We start from the raw sequence: 17,839 nt of genomic DNA on the forward strand, positions 1-17,839 counted from the left end.
GATTGTTGCCAGGAAAAATATTAGGCTGTTTTGGTCTCTACCCAGCTAGGCATTTCCCCCTCCAGGAGATTTGAGTCACACATATTTGTGGGAAGGGTTTAATATTATTTCAGATCTTTCCCTTAATACACAGTCATGGAATTTTCTGACTCCATAGACTAAATTTACCTTGTTTCTTAGTAGAGTTCTGCTACTTAATTTTCAGAAGATATTTACACGTGATAAATGTTGTGAAACAGAAATGATTGGTGTACTCGTCAGTACATCACAAACCAGACCCTCTTTTATAGTTTCAAAAGATACAAACTAAAAAAAAAAAAAAAAAAAACAGAAAATAACCCAAACTTCTATGCTGAGAAGTGTTGAGGGGTCTTGAAGTCTAAGAAACCTGAGTTTAAACCCAGTACCACCAGTCACTATAATGTGTGACTTTGGATATGCTCCTTAACTTTGGAGTCCCAATTTCCTCACTCTCCTCAATTTCCTCAGGTTAAGCCTTGTAGGTTATTGAAAGAACATTTATTGAGCTATTTATTGAGCTTATCATAACCAGATATGAGACTTTCCATAGATTAACTCATTTAATCTACCTATTACTGAGGCACAGAGAAGTCAGGTAATTTATGTAAGGTCACACTCCTAGTAATTGATAGTTAGGATTTGGACTCACCAGTCCAGAGAACTTGCTTTTAAATGTTATGCTACACTGTTTCTCTAAATATATGTGGACTATCTAATATTATAGTGTCTGATACATAGCAGGCACTGTACTTGATAAATGGTATTGATTAATAAAAATAAACAGAGCTTTCAATTTTTATGGGGAAAGAAAGACAAGTTCCATGGTATTCTTTCACACAACTGATTTAAATCAGTTATCTAAAAATAATTGAGTTATAAAAAGTCCTTTTCCTATGTACGAGAAGAAATAAATTGGCTTGCAATAATTCTAGCAATGGATAAGTGTAGAGGAAAGTGCAAAATATAGATTTCTCCTGGAACACAATTATAATGAGGAACTACTTTTCTATTTTAAAAGCACTTCTTTGTATTGCCTCTGGGGAGGGAGGCTAACAGCTGAAAAACCATTATGGACATTGACTGGAGTTGCACAAGATGCTGGTGCCAATGTCCACTGAAGCATATTTCCTCCATAAGTCCTGGCCATCAAAGCAAACCCAACAGTCATTACAAACAGGTAAAAGCCATTAGTATCCAACTAGCAGATGTTTCTCCAAAAAAATTAATGCACTGTGTTCACAAGGCAAGGATGGACAAGTGGGTGGGGTCTACATGGTGCTGGACAACCCCCCACTCCTGTATTCCAAAATGACTCCTATCTAGTCATTGTGCCTAAATTTCATCACTTAGCACTTTTAAAAATATTCACAACACTGACATAAAATCTACAAAAAACACAGAATGGGTGGATAGGAAGAACAGTAAATAAAAAAAGGGACACACACCTATGAACTTTTATCAATTACCTCCTCTGCAGGAATTAGTTGACAACTAAAGGATAGCAAGTTCCTTCAAAACTAAGAAAGTGTCTAGGTTCCTAAAACATGGGAGAGCCAAAAGTAAGTTGATGGACGCTGGGAATAGAGGTTAGAAAAAGCCAAACAGAAAACTAAGGGCTGGCACTTGGGTTGTGATCAAGGATTAAAGAAAACAATTAGTTCACTTCAGCCTTGATATAAACCAAGTTCAAAACCTAACAAGGGTGGAGTATTCCTTATCATTACATAGGTTTAAATTTGTAAAGTCAGTCCTTTGGAGAATGTCCTCTTCTTCCAAAGGTTCCTTCTAGAATTCATATAATGCCAAAAGGCAAATGGTTGCATTTGAATATGGCTTGGTAAGATAACTAGGTCAGTCTCAAAGACACACACCTCAACTCTTCACATTTCTTTGAGTTGACAGCAATTATTGACAAAATTTGACAATATTGGAAATAAACTTTGGGCCAGATTCTGCTTGTCTAAGAATATAGACAATTTTAGAAGAGTTAATCTGAGACTTTTTTTTTTTTTTTTTGGTCCATAAAATGAAGAAATTATCTACTGTAAAAAAAAAAAAAAAAGATGTGAAACTAAATTAGGTAATAAAGAGCTTAGCACATGGTAGGCATTCAATCTATTCCCACCCGTATGTCCATTAGTTGCTGAAGCCCTGGTGGGTAATGATTACTACCTCATAAGTACAAAAAAAAGGTCCTTTGCTGAAGCAAACAGTTGGCTGGTACAGTATGAAGATCGTTTGCAATGCTAGATCTTACTAGGGCTTTCTTAGAAGCTACTTCACTAGCACCATACTGGAAATATTCACAAGTTATTCACCACTGTTTATTGTAAATCTGGGTCTAGTGAGTTCATAATTTACTTACTCTGAATCTATTTCTTCGAAAAGCCTTCCAACCACATGCATAGAACTTGTGCTGAAGCACTGTAGGGCTCACCTCAAGCAATTCAGAAATATATTTATTTCCACCTTATAGAAGCTGTTTTAACAATATAAACTTGCCTTCTCAGTAATGCTTTTTCTCTCTGCCTAACCTTCTCCTTTCCACACAAAAAACCTTCTGCTCCATCTGGCTTTTCTCTTGTGCCCAGAGACACTTGGGTCCCAAACACAAGAGAAATTAGCACTGCCAGGAATGAACATAGGCAAGAAAACACATAACTCAGTCTGCAAAGATAAAAATCTAGTTGTCTTTTTTTCACATCACTTTACTTCTTCCCAAGTTAACTTCCAAACTTCCAAAGCTAGCATGTATATAGACTATTTGCACAGTATTTTTCCTTTTCTTGATCTATTAACAGATCAATGAAGATTAGAACATTTAAAAAGTATATATAGTAACTTTTCAGAAAAGCTCCTGATTGCCTGATACTAAGTTATGCTGCATATTTTCTCCATAGAGACTAAGCAATGACCGTATTTTGTAAGATCAAAGGGGAAAAAGTGGCATGAAAAAGGCAAGGTCTTAGAAACTCACCTGGGAGTCAGATAATAAAACACATGAATGTTTTATTTAATGTGGGTGGTCTTTCTGTAAGAAGTATAACCTATTTGGCATGTAACGGGCACATGCAATTACATTCAACCATTCAGACTTCCATTAAAGTGTTCTCTGAGTGTAGGACTACTTTCTCTCAGGGTCTTAGCACCAAGACCTGTTTACCTAACTTTTTTTACATTATGGGTCTCTTTACAGAGGTTCTACCCTAAGAAGGTTACAAGCACAGGAGGTCCCTTTGTTCAGCAGAGACCAGAGTTGCTGCTTCAAGAATGCCGCACCAAGCATTTCACTTCGGTATTCTGTTTCTGATCACTTCTGACTTGGAAAACTTTGGTGATATTAGAACAGAATGTTGCCATTGGAAATCTAGCTCAAGGTCCTGATTTTACAAGTTCTCATGAAAACTAAAGGCCAAGAGGTAAGACTTAACCAGTCATGTGCCCATTCTATGTTGAAACATAGTTTGAAACACACCACCTAGGTTTTGAAATATAATTTAATGCAATTTTATTTATTTTTGGTAGCTGACCAGTAACAGGCATCCAACCCCAGATCTTGGTGTTTATCAACACCACAATCCAACCAACTGAGCTAACCAGCCAGCTCTTCTCTTTATAGAGAATCAGAGTGCAGTATTTATCAATGGTGTTGGTGATACTGTGTTGTAAGTAGCATACTGGGTGAGAAGAGCTCAGATATTAACTATTACAGAAATGAACAGCCACATCCTTATGAATCAAATATTTTTAACACATTTTCATAGTAACTTTTTTTTTTTTTTTTGTGGCCGGTAAGGGGATCGCAACCCTTGGCATGGTGTCGCCTGCACTGCGCTCAGCCAGTGAGCACACTGGCCATCCCTATATAGGATACGAACCCGCGGCCTCGGCGCTACCAGCGCGGCACTCTCCCAAGTGAGCCATGGGGTCGACCTGTAAGTAGCCATTTTTAACAACACACCATCTACATCTGATCACTCCTTTTTTGGCAATTTAGAAGATGATCCCCAATCTCAGTGATCTTGTGAAATTCAAATTCAAAGGAATTCATTTTAACAGTATATAAAATGAGCAGTGTACTAATTTTCCATTGCTGGCATAACAAATTGTCACAAGCTTAGTGGCTTAAAACAACATAAATTTATTATCCTACAGTTCTGTGATCTGAACTCTGACAATATTCTCAACAGCCTACAATCAAGACATTAACAGGGCTGCATTCCTTTCTGGGGCCTCCACAGGAGAATGTTTCCTTGCTTTTTTATTTCTAGAAGCCACCTCATTCCACGACTGCGGGCTCCCTTCCTCCATCTCCAAAGCCAGTGTATTAGTCTGTTTTGTCTTGCTGTAACAGAATACACGGAACTGGGTGATTTATAAAGAAAAATGAAATTTATTGCTTATAGTTTCTGAGGCTGGGAAGTCCAAAGTCCATCTGGTGGAGGCGAGAGTGACCTAGGAGTCTCATGTTGCAAGATGGCAGAAGCAGAGAGAGCAGAGAGAGCAAGACAGACTCTCCTCTTCTTTTAAAGCCCTCAGAACCACGCTTCTGACCACCATTTTTAATCCATTCACTACTACACAGCCCTACAACCCAATCACCTCTTCAAAGCCCCACCTTACAATTACCATAATAGGATTTCCCAACCTCTTTATAGTCACAGTGGGGGCTAAGTTCCTAATACATAAAACTTGGGGGACACAATTCAAGCTTCAGGGAGTTTTGGGGGGACATAATTCAATCCACTACAGCCAGCAATGTCAAATCTCTCTGAACTTCTATTGTCACATCTCTCTGATAGGTTCTCACTTTTAAGGAATCTTGTGATTAAATTGGATCCACCTGGAAAATCCAGGATACTCTCCCCATCTCAAGGTCTATACCCTCAGCAACACCTACAAAGTCCCTTTTGCCATGTCCTCACAAGTTCCAGGGATTAGGGCATGAAAATCTTTGGGGGCCATTATTATGTCTACCACAAGCAGAAATAGCAAGAATAACATTTTTTTCATTACCCACCTTACCTCCAGGAAAATTAATATAATTTAAATGGGCTTTTATACTAAGTGTAACATACAGGGAAAGTATGTAGTGAAGAATGAAGCTCAAATGAACTTTTTAACTGATTCAGTAGAGATGTGACATGAAAATTATTTCAATAGTTCAGTGATGTAACATGAAACTCAACCCTTGTTTCAGTGGATACTCAGATTTTAATTATTCCTTTCCTGGTACCATTTCTCTTTACTATAACAAACAGGTATTTTCAATTCTAAGTTCAAAATTTTTAAAAAATTTAAAATGTTTCATAACAGCTATCTGTTAAAAAAATACTAATCTTAATTTTCCTACTTCAACATATTTTGAACTCTAAAGATAGTGTAGCATTTATAAAAAAAAATAAGAGTTGTATAGGGTATTTGTTTAGGTACATTAGAGTTTTAAATACTGCTATTCAAAAAGTTCCTAATTAGCCAAAGAAAAGAAAAACCCATTATTATATAGCACAGGGACAGCTAGACAACATAAGAGGCCTTGAAGTACAACAGATCTTAAGTGACTATATTTTCTAAATCAAAAACAGGGTACATACTCTAAATGATGGAATTTTTTGACTTTTTATTTCATCTATATAAAAAGCCTTAAAATATATATATGGAAATATATAAATATGGAAAAGTTATTGTACCTGTATATAATACACAAATGTATCTTTTTAAAACACAGAAACAAAAACAAAACAAAAAAATCTCTCCTGCAAATTGAGGGTCCACTTATAACCATCAGCTGAGTGTTATTACTTACAACAAGCAGCATGGAAGTCTGGGAAGTTTCCTGTCTACTAGCAACTAAAGTGGGAGAAAGGAAGACCTGCAGAGAGGCAAGGGTCAACTTTGCCAAAACAAAGTTTCCACATTTTTTAAGGTGCAAACAGTAAAATGGATCTGCAAGCTGCAGTGACTCATACTTTAAAACATGCTTCGTTTCTGTGTTCCTATATAATTTCCCCAAAACAGATATGAAACTTTCTATACAGCAGCCAAATATGCATCTTTTCATATTCATATGTTACATGCCAGGAAATATTTTCCTATTTCACACTGTTTTAAATAACCACGTCTTTTAATTTCCTTACTATACAACCTGAGTATTTCTATCCAATCCTATTTTGTATAGTAGAATCCCTAATTTAAGGAAGTTTGTCAATAGCTCATTTTCTAAAGTGAAAAAAGAGCATAGAATTTTAAGTTAGGGTTTCTTTTTTCTGAAATGATAGAAGGGACACTTCAAGAAATACTATGTGATCCCAAACAAACAAACTGTGTTTCAAAAGTTTACCTGTAAACTAAAATATGTTTTTCCCATTAGAAATTATTATCAGATGCCAAACTCATCTATAAACATCCAATTAATCAATAATATTCAAAGATGGATAATAGCAAAAAATGCACTATAATTTTCAAACAAAATATAACAAAAATAATGAAATACTAGCATGAATACTAAATATCAGTACTTCAGGAAATAATTTTTTAATCTAATTCCTCTAATTAAACTTATATATAAACTCCAAAGGGAAATTTTGGCCACTTTTTTAGTTTCTAGAATCTGATAACACTGACTCATTTCAAATTTTCTTTGCTTTTCTCTTTTCTGAGCATGCTGTTTAGCACCACTCTCCTTTATTAACTAATATTAAATGACAATGTTAAGAACACTTACCCTAGGTCAGGCACAAAGTAAGCTTTATAAAAATTATATGATTAGGAATGATTTGAGGCTCACAGCAACTGGGCAGCAATTTGAAGAGAAGACAACAAACCAACATTAAGAGAGGATATGTGCATATAAATGCAAAAAAGAATAACCTGAGATGGTATTAACCAAGGTGTTTTTCCAACCCTACTTTCTAGGAAACCTGGGTCTGAGGTCCCTCAAAGTCAGAAGTTGGCAAGAGAGTGAAAAGGTTCCCCCTCAATAATGGGCCTGGAGCAAAAGCTAACCAAGCCCACAGTCTAGGTGGAAGTAACCTTGTGAAGCAAGTGACACCCCAGGAAGCAGATGGAGGACAAGAACTGAATCCAAAGTATTTAGGCACATGGAGTCAGCCCATTCTCAAGGAAAAGGCTGCAGTGTTTTCCTGAGGAAACAGGAGGGCATGGGCACCAAGCTTGCACAGATTGCCTTTTGCAGTGCATCTCTGGCTAAGTCTGTGGACCAGGCTGTTAAAAGCACTGAATCAGTTTGACACTTAAAAGGATTATGAAGAAATGGGCAGAGAATAGCATGTGCTTAACCTTGCTAAAGAGAGAAATAAAGGGAAGAATCATCACTGGGTGTAATCCAGTGGTTCACAAATATGAATGAACATTATAATTTCTTAGGCATGCCTTTAAAATGCAAAGGCCTCCATCCTTAAATATTGTGATTGCATAGGTCTGAATGATTACAATGTTTAGCCAAGTCTGGGAAACACCAGATTACAGTTCAGACTAATAGATTAACCTCTGAACTACAATTTAATTACAGAATACTATCAATTTATATTATCTCACAAAGTAACACTGTGAAGCTGCTAGTTTAGAAAAACCACATACATAAATAACATAACCACACACCTCTGTACAATAAATAATATATGTAAATGTCTGGAAATATTTTTAAAACCACAAATCCAAAGTAAGCAACACAGTTTCTTCAAATATGTAAAGGGGTTTTGGAAAAAAAAATAGATAATTTTACTTTCAAGTTTTAAAATTTGATATTCAGAAATTATGTCATCAATTATATTATGTTATCAATTACGATATTGATGCCATAAAGAAAACAAGAACACTTTTTTTATTTCAGAAAGTTCAAGTCTTTTCATCATAATTGAAGGAATTACATGATCAATTATACAGACATTATTTTCCAAAATTTTCCATTAGTGGTTTTAAATGCAGCCACACACCTAAGTGTTGTGAATTATACAAACATATCCATTAGCAGTCTCACCACACTTGTTTATCAACATTTATTGGTGAGTCTTAGACATAAAGGATATGTTTATATAATTCACAACATTAATTCTTCAACAGAATCTGAGATGAACCATTAGCAAAATAAGTTGTAAAGTTACTTAGATTTTATGATGAGTTGGTCTGCTGAACTGCAGAATTCATAGGTGGAATTAAATCTTTGAATTTGTTTTTAATAAATGAAAATTCTGTGTTATGCTAATCTTCTTTTGCACATTATTTAGAAAATGGCTATCAGGGCTTTATTGTAAAGGATTACTTACAATAAAAAATTCCTATTGTGCACCATGCTAGATGCAGAAAATAATGGTTCACAAATAACTGTTGAGCAACTAAGAGAATCATGGTTTTCCTTTCATTATGAATTTCTCAAATCAAAGATGTTTTTCAGATTAAAATCAGATTAAATCCCTAACTTAAGAACCTCAACTTCTTTAGATTTAAAAAAGAAAAGGAACGGATGATTGTATCTATAGTTTTTTTAAATGTTCCTGTGGGGAAAAGTCTTCATTCATTGCTTCATTCTTATAGTTTTTTCTTTGCTTCCTTACTATTAAGTAATCCAGTGTTATTGTGAGGACAATTTCTGATTCAGTTCCAATGCTCTTGTATCTCCATGAGTTTCGGCATTGTTTACTAGCACCTACGGGAAACCATATACAGGAATGTTAGTATTTTGTTTATTAACAATATCTACATCTAGACTCATAGAAGCCGAGTATTCTAAAGGGCAGCAGTTGTCTTGATAAGGCAACATCAAACCACACAAGAAAGAGTGACAACATACAGCTTTTCAGTCATTTCTTGCTGAAATAAATTGTTCAACCAAAGCTAACATTAGAGAGAAGCACAATTCATTCAAATTAGTATACGAAAACATTTTGATGGTTACAACTGTCAGCACTGTAAAAAATTAAAGATTTTGTTTGGCAGCTTTATTTATAATACTGTCACCTCTATACCCTCACCTCAAAAGACCATTTCAAGCATAGAACCGTCCAAATGATATTGTTTCCCTTTAAAACCACAGCTTGAGATCTGGCTCTAAGTTCAAGGCTTTATCAAGAATCTTTCTATGATTTTCACCAATTCTACAAATTAGAATATTATGTTTCAGCTGATTATTCGATTACTGAAATATTTTTTGACTATTTATTGTCAAACATTGTGAAAGGTCTGAGATTTTGCTCTATTTGCAAGCTAACTAGTTAGTCTGCTACAGTTTCATGGATGCTAACAGAAAATACAGACTCTTGGGTCAAGACACAAGTCTTCATTACTCATGGTATAGCAAGTCGCATGAGCCTAAACATATTTGCATCCATTTTCCTTGCCCTGTCAGCCTACTAGGGTGATGTGGACAGACACAAATAGTTTCCCACATACACAGTGAGTTACATTACAAAACAGGAACTCTGAGCCTAGGGACTCAAATCTTTTATAATAGGCCTATCCCTTTGCTCTGCCTCTGAAGGCTGTTCACTACACAAGCATCCTTGAAAGGACAGACTGCTACAATGGATAATGAGGCCCCATGCTCACAGGATGTTTAGAAACGCAACAGATCCACAGTGAACTGTCTCCCAACATTCATACAAATTCTACCTTTTTGGTTTGCAACACGTTGATTACAATGCCTTTCTCCAAGCATTGTTTTCTTTAATATTTCTTTAATATTGTATGTTTCAACAAAAGGCTAACAATATTTCAAATGCTGCAGGTACTGAAACAGCTTTTCATTAAATTTTTTTTTTTTTTTTAATTTTTGGCTAAAGTTATGAGAATCTGAACCCACTACATTTTTATATACTCTTCTTTTTTCAAAAGAATTTTAGATATATATATGTTTACATATTTAGATACCAGACTCATCCCTTGAGAAGTAGAGTTAGAAATGTCACATGCACTTTGTAGAAAAGACAAGTAATAAAATTATTTTTTCATAGATAATATGAACATCCCAACAGATTCTGCTCCCTCTATCCCTAACCTATCCTATCTACCTGTTTGCCTCCACTGCAATAGCCATAAAAATAAATACAACTTGCACCTAGTACCTTTGTCTATCCTTTTTCTTATTCTATATAGCCATTAACATAATGTATTATCTCTAGGTTAACTTGGTGGTCCTCAGCAAGGAGCAATTACACCCCAGGGATAATCTGACAATGTCTGGAAGATATTTTTGGTTGTCACAAGTAGGGCAGTGGAGGGTTGGCCGGTTAGCTTAGTTGGTTAGAGCACAGCCTTGTAACTCCAAGGTCAAAGGTTCAGTCCCTGGTACCAGCCAGCCACCAAAACAGTAAATAAATAAACAAGTACGGCAGTGGAGAGAAGGACAGTGCTACTGGCATCTCGTGGTTAGAGACCAGGCATGCTGCTAAACATCCAACCTTGCACAGGAGGCTCAGCACCCACCCCCAACCCACCCTCAACAAAGAATTACCCAGTCCAAAATCTTGATAGTGCTGAGGTTGAGAAACTCTGGGTTAAACAGACTGTAAAGACTGTATCACCTTCCTAGCTCAGGAAAAGAGAAACATGGGCAGGCAAAAACAATCCTTACAACAATGAACTCATAGTCCTCTTTGGCATATGAGTGTCTCAGTACAAGACTAGTACCAACTCATGCTTTTTCTCTCCTTTGGTTTGCTGCTTGGCTATTTTTTATTTAGACTTGCCTCTTGCTAAAACATTTATCCATCCATTTCTAAAGATATAGTAAATAATATAAAAGAAAGAGAGTGCAGTCAAATTATTCCTTTCTGGCCCAAAAAAAAAAAAAAAAAAAAAAAAGTAAAAAGAAAAGTTGATTCTCAGTACTGCCTCAGGTCGAAGTTAGATGGTCACACGTCTGTACTGCTACAAATTTCACCAGATCAGGGCTTTAGGTCAGCAGTTCTCAACTTTTTATAAACCTTAATCCATTTGATTTATGACTTTTAAATTTGAGATATCCCCACTGGTTCACAGATAAAAGATTGGCAATTAGGCAAGCTCCCTATAATTCTACCCTTCTCTTTGACTTAAGAAAACTTGTAAGAATGCATTGATAGAGAGGTATATAACATCCATGAATCTGCTATATTTTATTACACAAAATAAAAAAGTGAAACTATTTGCCACCTATGGTTATTAGGTGGCAAGATTTTTAAACCAATGCCCTAGACCTCGGTGCTTGCTATTAGTTTGGATTCTAGCTTTGAAATGGTTATGATAAAAAAAAATTAGAATAGCTTCCCCATATAAAGTTATCTTGTGTGTATGTGTGTATGTATAGGTTGAATCAACATTAAACTATTTTTAATCACAACTTTAACAGTCCTGTTATTTATGCCAGAGACCCAGCTTTTGATATTCCAGTAATTGAAATGGGGATTTCATAACTAACCCATGATAAGATATGAACTATATATTTAACCTTCAAGTCATGTGCATAAATGTTTCTCTACTTTCAATAGGTACAACAGTAGACAAAGAATTACATGCTCATTTTTTAAAAATTCAATCATAAAGTACAGTAATTTTGAAAAATAACTCTAAAATCCTCAGGTCCAAGATGAAATATTTGAAATAAAATCAATGTCTTACGTCAATGAGCTCATAGTCATTTTTAGCATATAAGTGTCTCAGTAGGTACCAACGTGCAGTTGACACAATAGATTTGGGATACCCAGGCTGATATACCACTCTCTCCAAAAGACGCCGTGTCTCTCTGGGAAAAAGATACTCACATTTAGTCCAAAGCATGTAAATTAACATAAAATTTTTCATATACTAGTCTCACACATACATTTTCTTTCCCATCCTTTTGCAGATGTGATACCTGATTAAACAAACATAAAGACTATATTTTCTTCCTTACTGGATTACTAGAACCAGCCCTTCCAAAGTGGATACAGGCATATGAATAACTCCAAAGTTTTGTCTAACTAGTTTGTTAAACTAATTCTAAATCTTTCTTTGATTTTTTTCCTAGAAGGATTTAAAATGAAAAAGCATTTCCAAGAAAAAAATGAATAAAGATTCTTTATACCTTGCCCCCATTTTGCGGTTGAATTGTAACAAAGCTTGTAAAAGAACAGCCAGTGGACAAAAGCAAAGTTTCAAGGCCTCAGTTGTAGCCTCTTGAACCAAGGATGACCAGTGATCATTGGAAATATTAGCCTGTAAAAACATAAGATGAATATTAACTCAAAGCTTTTGACACATTTACTTTAAAAGTATGCGATTCAATTCTAATTTATTGAGCACCTACTTGTCCAAGTCACCAAATAAATGATACAAGGAGCATAATACTAAAAAATGATTTAAGGTCTGATCTCTGCCCTTAACAGGTTACAAAATAGGGTAGACCGGGATAAAGAAAGGTTTCAAAGAGGAGACATCATTTTAAAAACACTAAAATATTTGTCAAAAGAAAATGTAGTATTATACTACACTGGTGAATAAAATCCATGAGTTAGTAAGCCTTTGGTGTACCAAATATATAAAACTCAATTTAATATAATTAATTATTTAACTGGTAGTGATAAATATAAAGTTCTACATTTCAAAAATTATCTAAGGAGAGAGGAAAGGCTGAAATAATGTATCTTAATAAAATCCCAATATAAAAAGAAAGTGCAGAGCAGATCAGAGATAAATTCAAAGTGATCAGTACTGAAAACTTTTTTTTTTAATTTTACTTTATGGGAAATAATGTTAATGTATCTATACCTGACTTGGGTTACAAACTTTAGTCTTATAATATGTACTGCCTCAAAAATAACATAGATAAATATTTCCTAAGACACAGTAACTAAAAATAAAATGTTGGAGCACTACTAAATCATGTAAGGAGAAAAGATGCATTAAAAATCTTTTACTAGGCTGGCTGGTTAGCTCAGTTAGTCAGAGTGTGGTGTTACAACAACAAGGTCAAGAGTTTGGATCCCCATACCAGCCAGGCACCAAAAAAAAATATATATATATATATATATATATATATATTTTTTTTTTTTTTTTTTTACTAAAAACCTCAAATTGTAACCAAGCTTTCATTTTTTTTCACCAAAAAATATATATATATATATTTTTTTTACTAAAAACCTCAAATTGTAACCAAGCTTTCATAATTACATGTGTCTAGAGTACACGTTTTAATAAAGTCAATATAATAAGTCAATATGCACTCCATTCCAAACACCAGATTATAAAAAAAAAATGTTAGAGCAATAATCTCTCAGTGTAGTACAGGCAAAAGTAATTTATGTAATCAAGTAAGAAGCAGCTATAAAGATCATGAATTTGAAAATAAAGAATTATGATGCATCTTCTATAAACATGGCAACAGTGAGGCCTTGGGTACATCTGATAAATAATACAAGGCAAGGCACATTCTAATAAAATTATTTCTAACATCTTTTTAAAAACCAGTAACAAAACTCTCACTGAATGCTGTTAATAGTGCACTCTCTAAATTCCAAGAAATCACATAAAGCACTCTGTAAAGTTAGCCCAAAGATGATTATTTAAGAAAAAGTTACTACGTATAACTGGCATATTGAACAATGTGATCGAAATGCACTTTTTATTTCTGCCTCCCACTATCTCTTTAATGTCTCTTTGAAGGAGACATTTTCTGTCCCTCAGTGTAAACTACAGTAGGCCCTATGATTCTCATATCCACTATTCTTACATTCTTTCACAATCTCAATTAGAGTGTTCTTGTCTTTTTAACACTGTAATCTTCATTCAAAGATAATATCTCACACACACACTCTCTCATCCCCTCAGCTCTTAGGCCAGGGTATAGTTATAGGCAGTAGCAAATGGTTGTTCATCCTCACGTCTCTTCTTGGTAACTGCAGTTTAAGGACTCTACTAAAAAACCAGAAGTTTGTATTTGACTGATGCCATTATAAGATTGTGTCAAGCTCTCCAGGCCTAATAGATATTTAAAGTCATTTTTCTCCTGCAGTTTTATCAGAGACTCCCAACTTCATGGGCAGTCTCTCAACTCCATGCCCAGCTATATAACCGACAGTGCCCAGTGCAAACTAAAAGTGTAGGGCCCTTTGTTAAAAATTACTAAGAATTTTGAGATGGCAACTGCAGAGCATTAAAAACCAAGTGTGGAGCCCTGTGCAAATGCACAGGACACATGCCCGTGAAGCCAGCCCTGCTCATCTGCAGTTGTGCTAACCTGGGCAAACGTATTCTATTCTACATACTCACTCTCTCCACATCCTCTAGCAATCTGGAAACTTCTGGCTTCCTTTCTACTGAGATTCCATCATCCTTCTAGCTGGCCCTATTGGACAGGATCTAAGATTACTCCTATGCCAGCCCACTCTCACACTTGGCATCACTCATTTCTAGATCTGATAAACTCTGAAAATGCTGCTAATCCCATCTAGAATCCCATCTAGGAATCTACTCACCTTTGGGATTCATTTACTGTTGACCAGTCTCTCCCAGAAGCACAGTCACTTTCCAAAACACTAGCAACTCTTTTCTGTTCTAACACCTTAAACTGAAAGCCACTTCCTCTGGAGCATGTGTCTGATACCTGTCCATATGCTTCTAGACATATGTTTCCAAGACCTCACAGGACACACATTAAAGCCTCCCTCTCTCTGGTAGCACCCCCCTCCTCACTTTTGTGTGTATCTATCTGTGGAAATGTTCCAGGGAAACAAGAGGGAAGCAACAGCTGTCCACAAAGAAATTTCTTCACAAATCTTTCTCCAACTCCATTCTTCTGCTGCTTTTACAGCTTCCTTTAGGTTAGTGTTACAGCCACTTCAAAAATCTGTATCTTGATCAGATATCTCACTTAGAAATCTTATATATAATATTTTAGCTAATCTTTGCAGTTTAATATCCGGCTCATATATTATCACACAAACAGCACTCTTTCATAAAACAGTCTAATTTTGATATATTATCTTCCCTACACTGCCAGCTATTTACCATAGAAATATGGCATCTTTATTCCTTTACAATAATTGTTGGGTGTCAAATTTTTTAACAAGAACAAATTAGACTTGGATAGTGCTTTAAGGTTTAAAAAGGCATTTATAAATGTTACTTCATTTGATATTCATAACAATCCCATAAGAAGGCAAAGTAGGTATTATCTCCACTATTACAAAAAAGGAAAACGACTCTAAACAGTTTAATTGGTTGAAGGCTTCACAGACAGTAAATGATAGAACCAGAACACAGGCTCTTAGAGAAAATACTTTTGTGGTGATAGTAGTAGTGGTGGGGGCAGGTACACATGGGTATTACTAAATTGCAAGTTAATTTCCTCACTTGTAAAATAGGGTTACTGTGACTACTAATAAGTTAATATGTATAAAGCACTTATAACAGTGCCTAGCACAGACTAAGGGCTACATATATTTGTTATCATTATACCTATTATTAATTTTTTTTATTCCAGGTCAGATTTAATTTCCCAGCATTAAAAAAAAAAAAAAAACCCACCAAATAATATTTAAAACTAACAAATAATAAGTTAGGCTAAAAGAGTGTCTACTTCTCCAGTTCATCTATTCCAGAATGTGTTATAGGTACTCTGTGTGTCTTCTAGAGCTCACCAGTTACCAAGGCCAAAAAGACCTTTGTTAAACATAAATGTGACAAACAAAACAAAATGTTTGGTTTATCTACAATTACAGCTTCCACTATTTCTTTCCACCAAAGTCATCTCAACTTTGGCCACATTATTATTAGTCCAGTCATTCAGAAACCAAATCCTGTGCAGAAGGCAGAGTGGTAAAGCAAGGAAGCAAGGGTGAGCAAAACATGGCCCTGACGTAAGGAGCTCTTAATGTGCTCTATGGTAATAGCACAAAGCTGACAAATTTTCCTAATTCTTATATTTCTTTGTCAAAATTCCTAGTTAAAGTGAGTAAATCACATTCACATGCATTACTACAGCAAAAGCAAGTCTAGGACAATCTCTTCTGACCATGTAGAACAGAAAGAATGACAGTTTACCTTTTAATTATAAAAGTAATATGCTTATGACAAAAAAATTCAAACACTATCAAAATATACCGAATGAAAAATTCTCCTCTACCATCCTTTAAAACCCCCAATCCCATTCTCCAAACTAACTGCCATTAAGTTTCTTATATATATTTCCATATAATTATCTTTCTATGTGCTTATAAGTGCATGCACACACAAACACATATATTTAAACACATATATTCATAAAAATATATACCACATATACACTGAAATAGGATTGTGTCATACATACTGTTCTGCAGTTTTCCATAACCCCCACATAAATATATATCTTGAAGAATTTTCCCTACCAGCACATAAGACTTTCAGATTAACAAATGTAAACTGGTATCAGAAAAAAGGATGTTAAGTCATAAGCTACTAGAAATCCCTCTTAAAAGAACATCAAATTGAAGTGAGACATGATAAAAATGTTAAATATTGGCATCTCTGTCACAGATGAGTAGTTAGGTTTGATTCTAATTCAAATCACCAACAAACAAAAATACATATTCTGCTGTAATTCAATTTTTAAAATTGCAATCTTCGTTTTTTTCCCAAACATTGACGATGTTCTCCTATAGTCTATGGATTTATGTTACTCTCATGTCCATCAGGAGCTCAAAATATGAGTCTATCAACAGGCCTTATCAGAATATAATGAAAGAACAGGAACTCAATAGAATATCGCTATGTGAAAGCTTTCATGCTAAAATAAAGAAAATGAAAGAATCAGTATTTCATGATCATAAGTAAAACATGATCTTACCATGCAGACTTGTAATGCAAGCAGTGCCAGTCTCAACAGACTTGAGAGCTTTCCACTCCAACTGCCCTGCTGGGATGCCACTTGTAGACTCTTTCTGTAACACATCTCTGCAGCACCCATCATTCCTTGGGACTGATACACATGTGCCAGCCACTAAGGGACAGAAAGGGAGAAAGATGCAGAGGATTTAGTACTCAGTCTGGTACCCCACTTCCAACAACTGTAATAAACTTTGATTAAGGTAAAATTTTAATTTAATTATTGCTAAGGTCTGTGCCCAAAAACCAAAAACTACAGGTCAAAAAAGGGGTACTCATATTGCCCATTCTATTAGCAACAGCTTATTAGCCACACCTGGTCTGAAGTCTAAGTCTCCCAAGATGGCAAGTCAGTAAAAAAAAAGCAAAATGTAATGTGAAAACAGATATATCATGTAAACACTAACCAAAAGAAAGTTTGTGTAGTTGTATTAATATCTAACAAAGTAGACTTTAAAAGAAATATTAAGAGATAAAGTGAGATGTTTCATAATTATAAAAGAGTCCATTCAACAGAAAGATATAAACACTCCTACATTTGTATACACCTAATAACACAGAATTTTTAAAACAAAAGTTGACAGAAATTAAAGAAGTAGACAAATCCAGAATCACAGTTGGAGACTTTAACACACCTATCTCAGCAATGATTAAAGAAAAAGACAAAAAAAATCAGTAAGGATACAGAAGATTTACACAATTAACCAGCTTGGTGTAAATGACACAGAATACTACACTCAATAGCTGCAGAATACATATTCTTTGCAAGTGTGTATGCAATATTTACCAAATTTGACCATATGGTGGATCATAAAACCAATCTCAACAAATTTCAAAGGACTGAAATCATATGGAGTATGTTCTGATTAAGTGAAATTAAACCAGAAATCAGCAACAGAAAGACATTTAGAAAATCCTCCCATATTACAAATTTTACAACATGCTTCAGATTAAAAAAACAAAAAAAATGAGTCAAAGAAAT

The 17,839-nt window shown here is 34.9% G+C and overlaps 1 protein-coding gene across 4 annotated transcripts in view; it reads right to left on the reverse strand.

Annotated features, from left to right (window-relative positions):
- Positions 1-7,843: 7,843 nt before the first annotated feature.
- SKIC3 (SKI3 subunit of superkiller complex) overlaps positions 7,844-17,839 on the reverse strand; it is an 80,737-nt gene continuing 70,741 nt past the window's right edge. For all 4 annotated transcript variants that reach the window (XM_063086469.1, XM_063086471.1, XM_063086470.1 and 1 more), the window contains 4 exons: positions 16,820-16,972; positions 12,080-12,210; positions 11,635-11,758; positions 7,844-8,686 (listed from right to left, as the gene is read on the reverse strand). In XM_063086469.1, coding sequence (XP_062942539.1) covers positions 8,612-8,686; positions 11,635-11,758; positions 12,080-12,210; positions 16,820-16,972 — 483 coding nt within the window. In that variant the 3' untranslated portion in view covers positions 7,844-8,611. The remainder of the gene's footprint in view (positions 8,687-11,634; positions 11,759-12,079; positions 12,211-16,819; positions 16,973-17,839) is intronic.

This window comes from Cynocephalus volans, chromosome 2, assembly GCF_027409185.1.
Source record: "Cynocephalus volans isolate mCynVol1 chromosome 2, mCynVol1.pri, whole genome shotgun sequence".
In the NCBI taxonomy this organism is placed as follows: domain Eukaryota; kingdom Metazoa; phylum Chordata; class Mammalia; order Dermoptera; family Cynocephalidae; genus Cynocephalus; species Cynocephalus volans.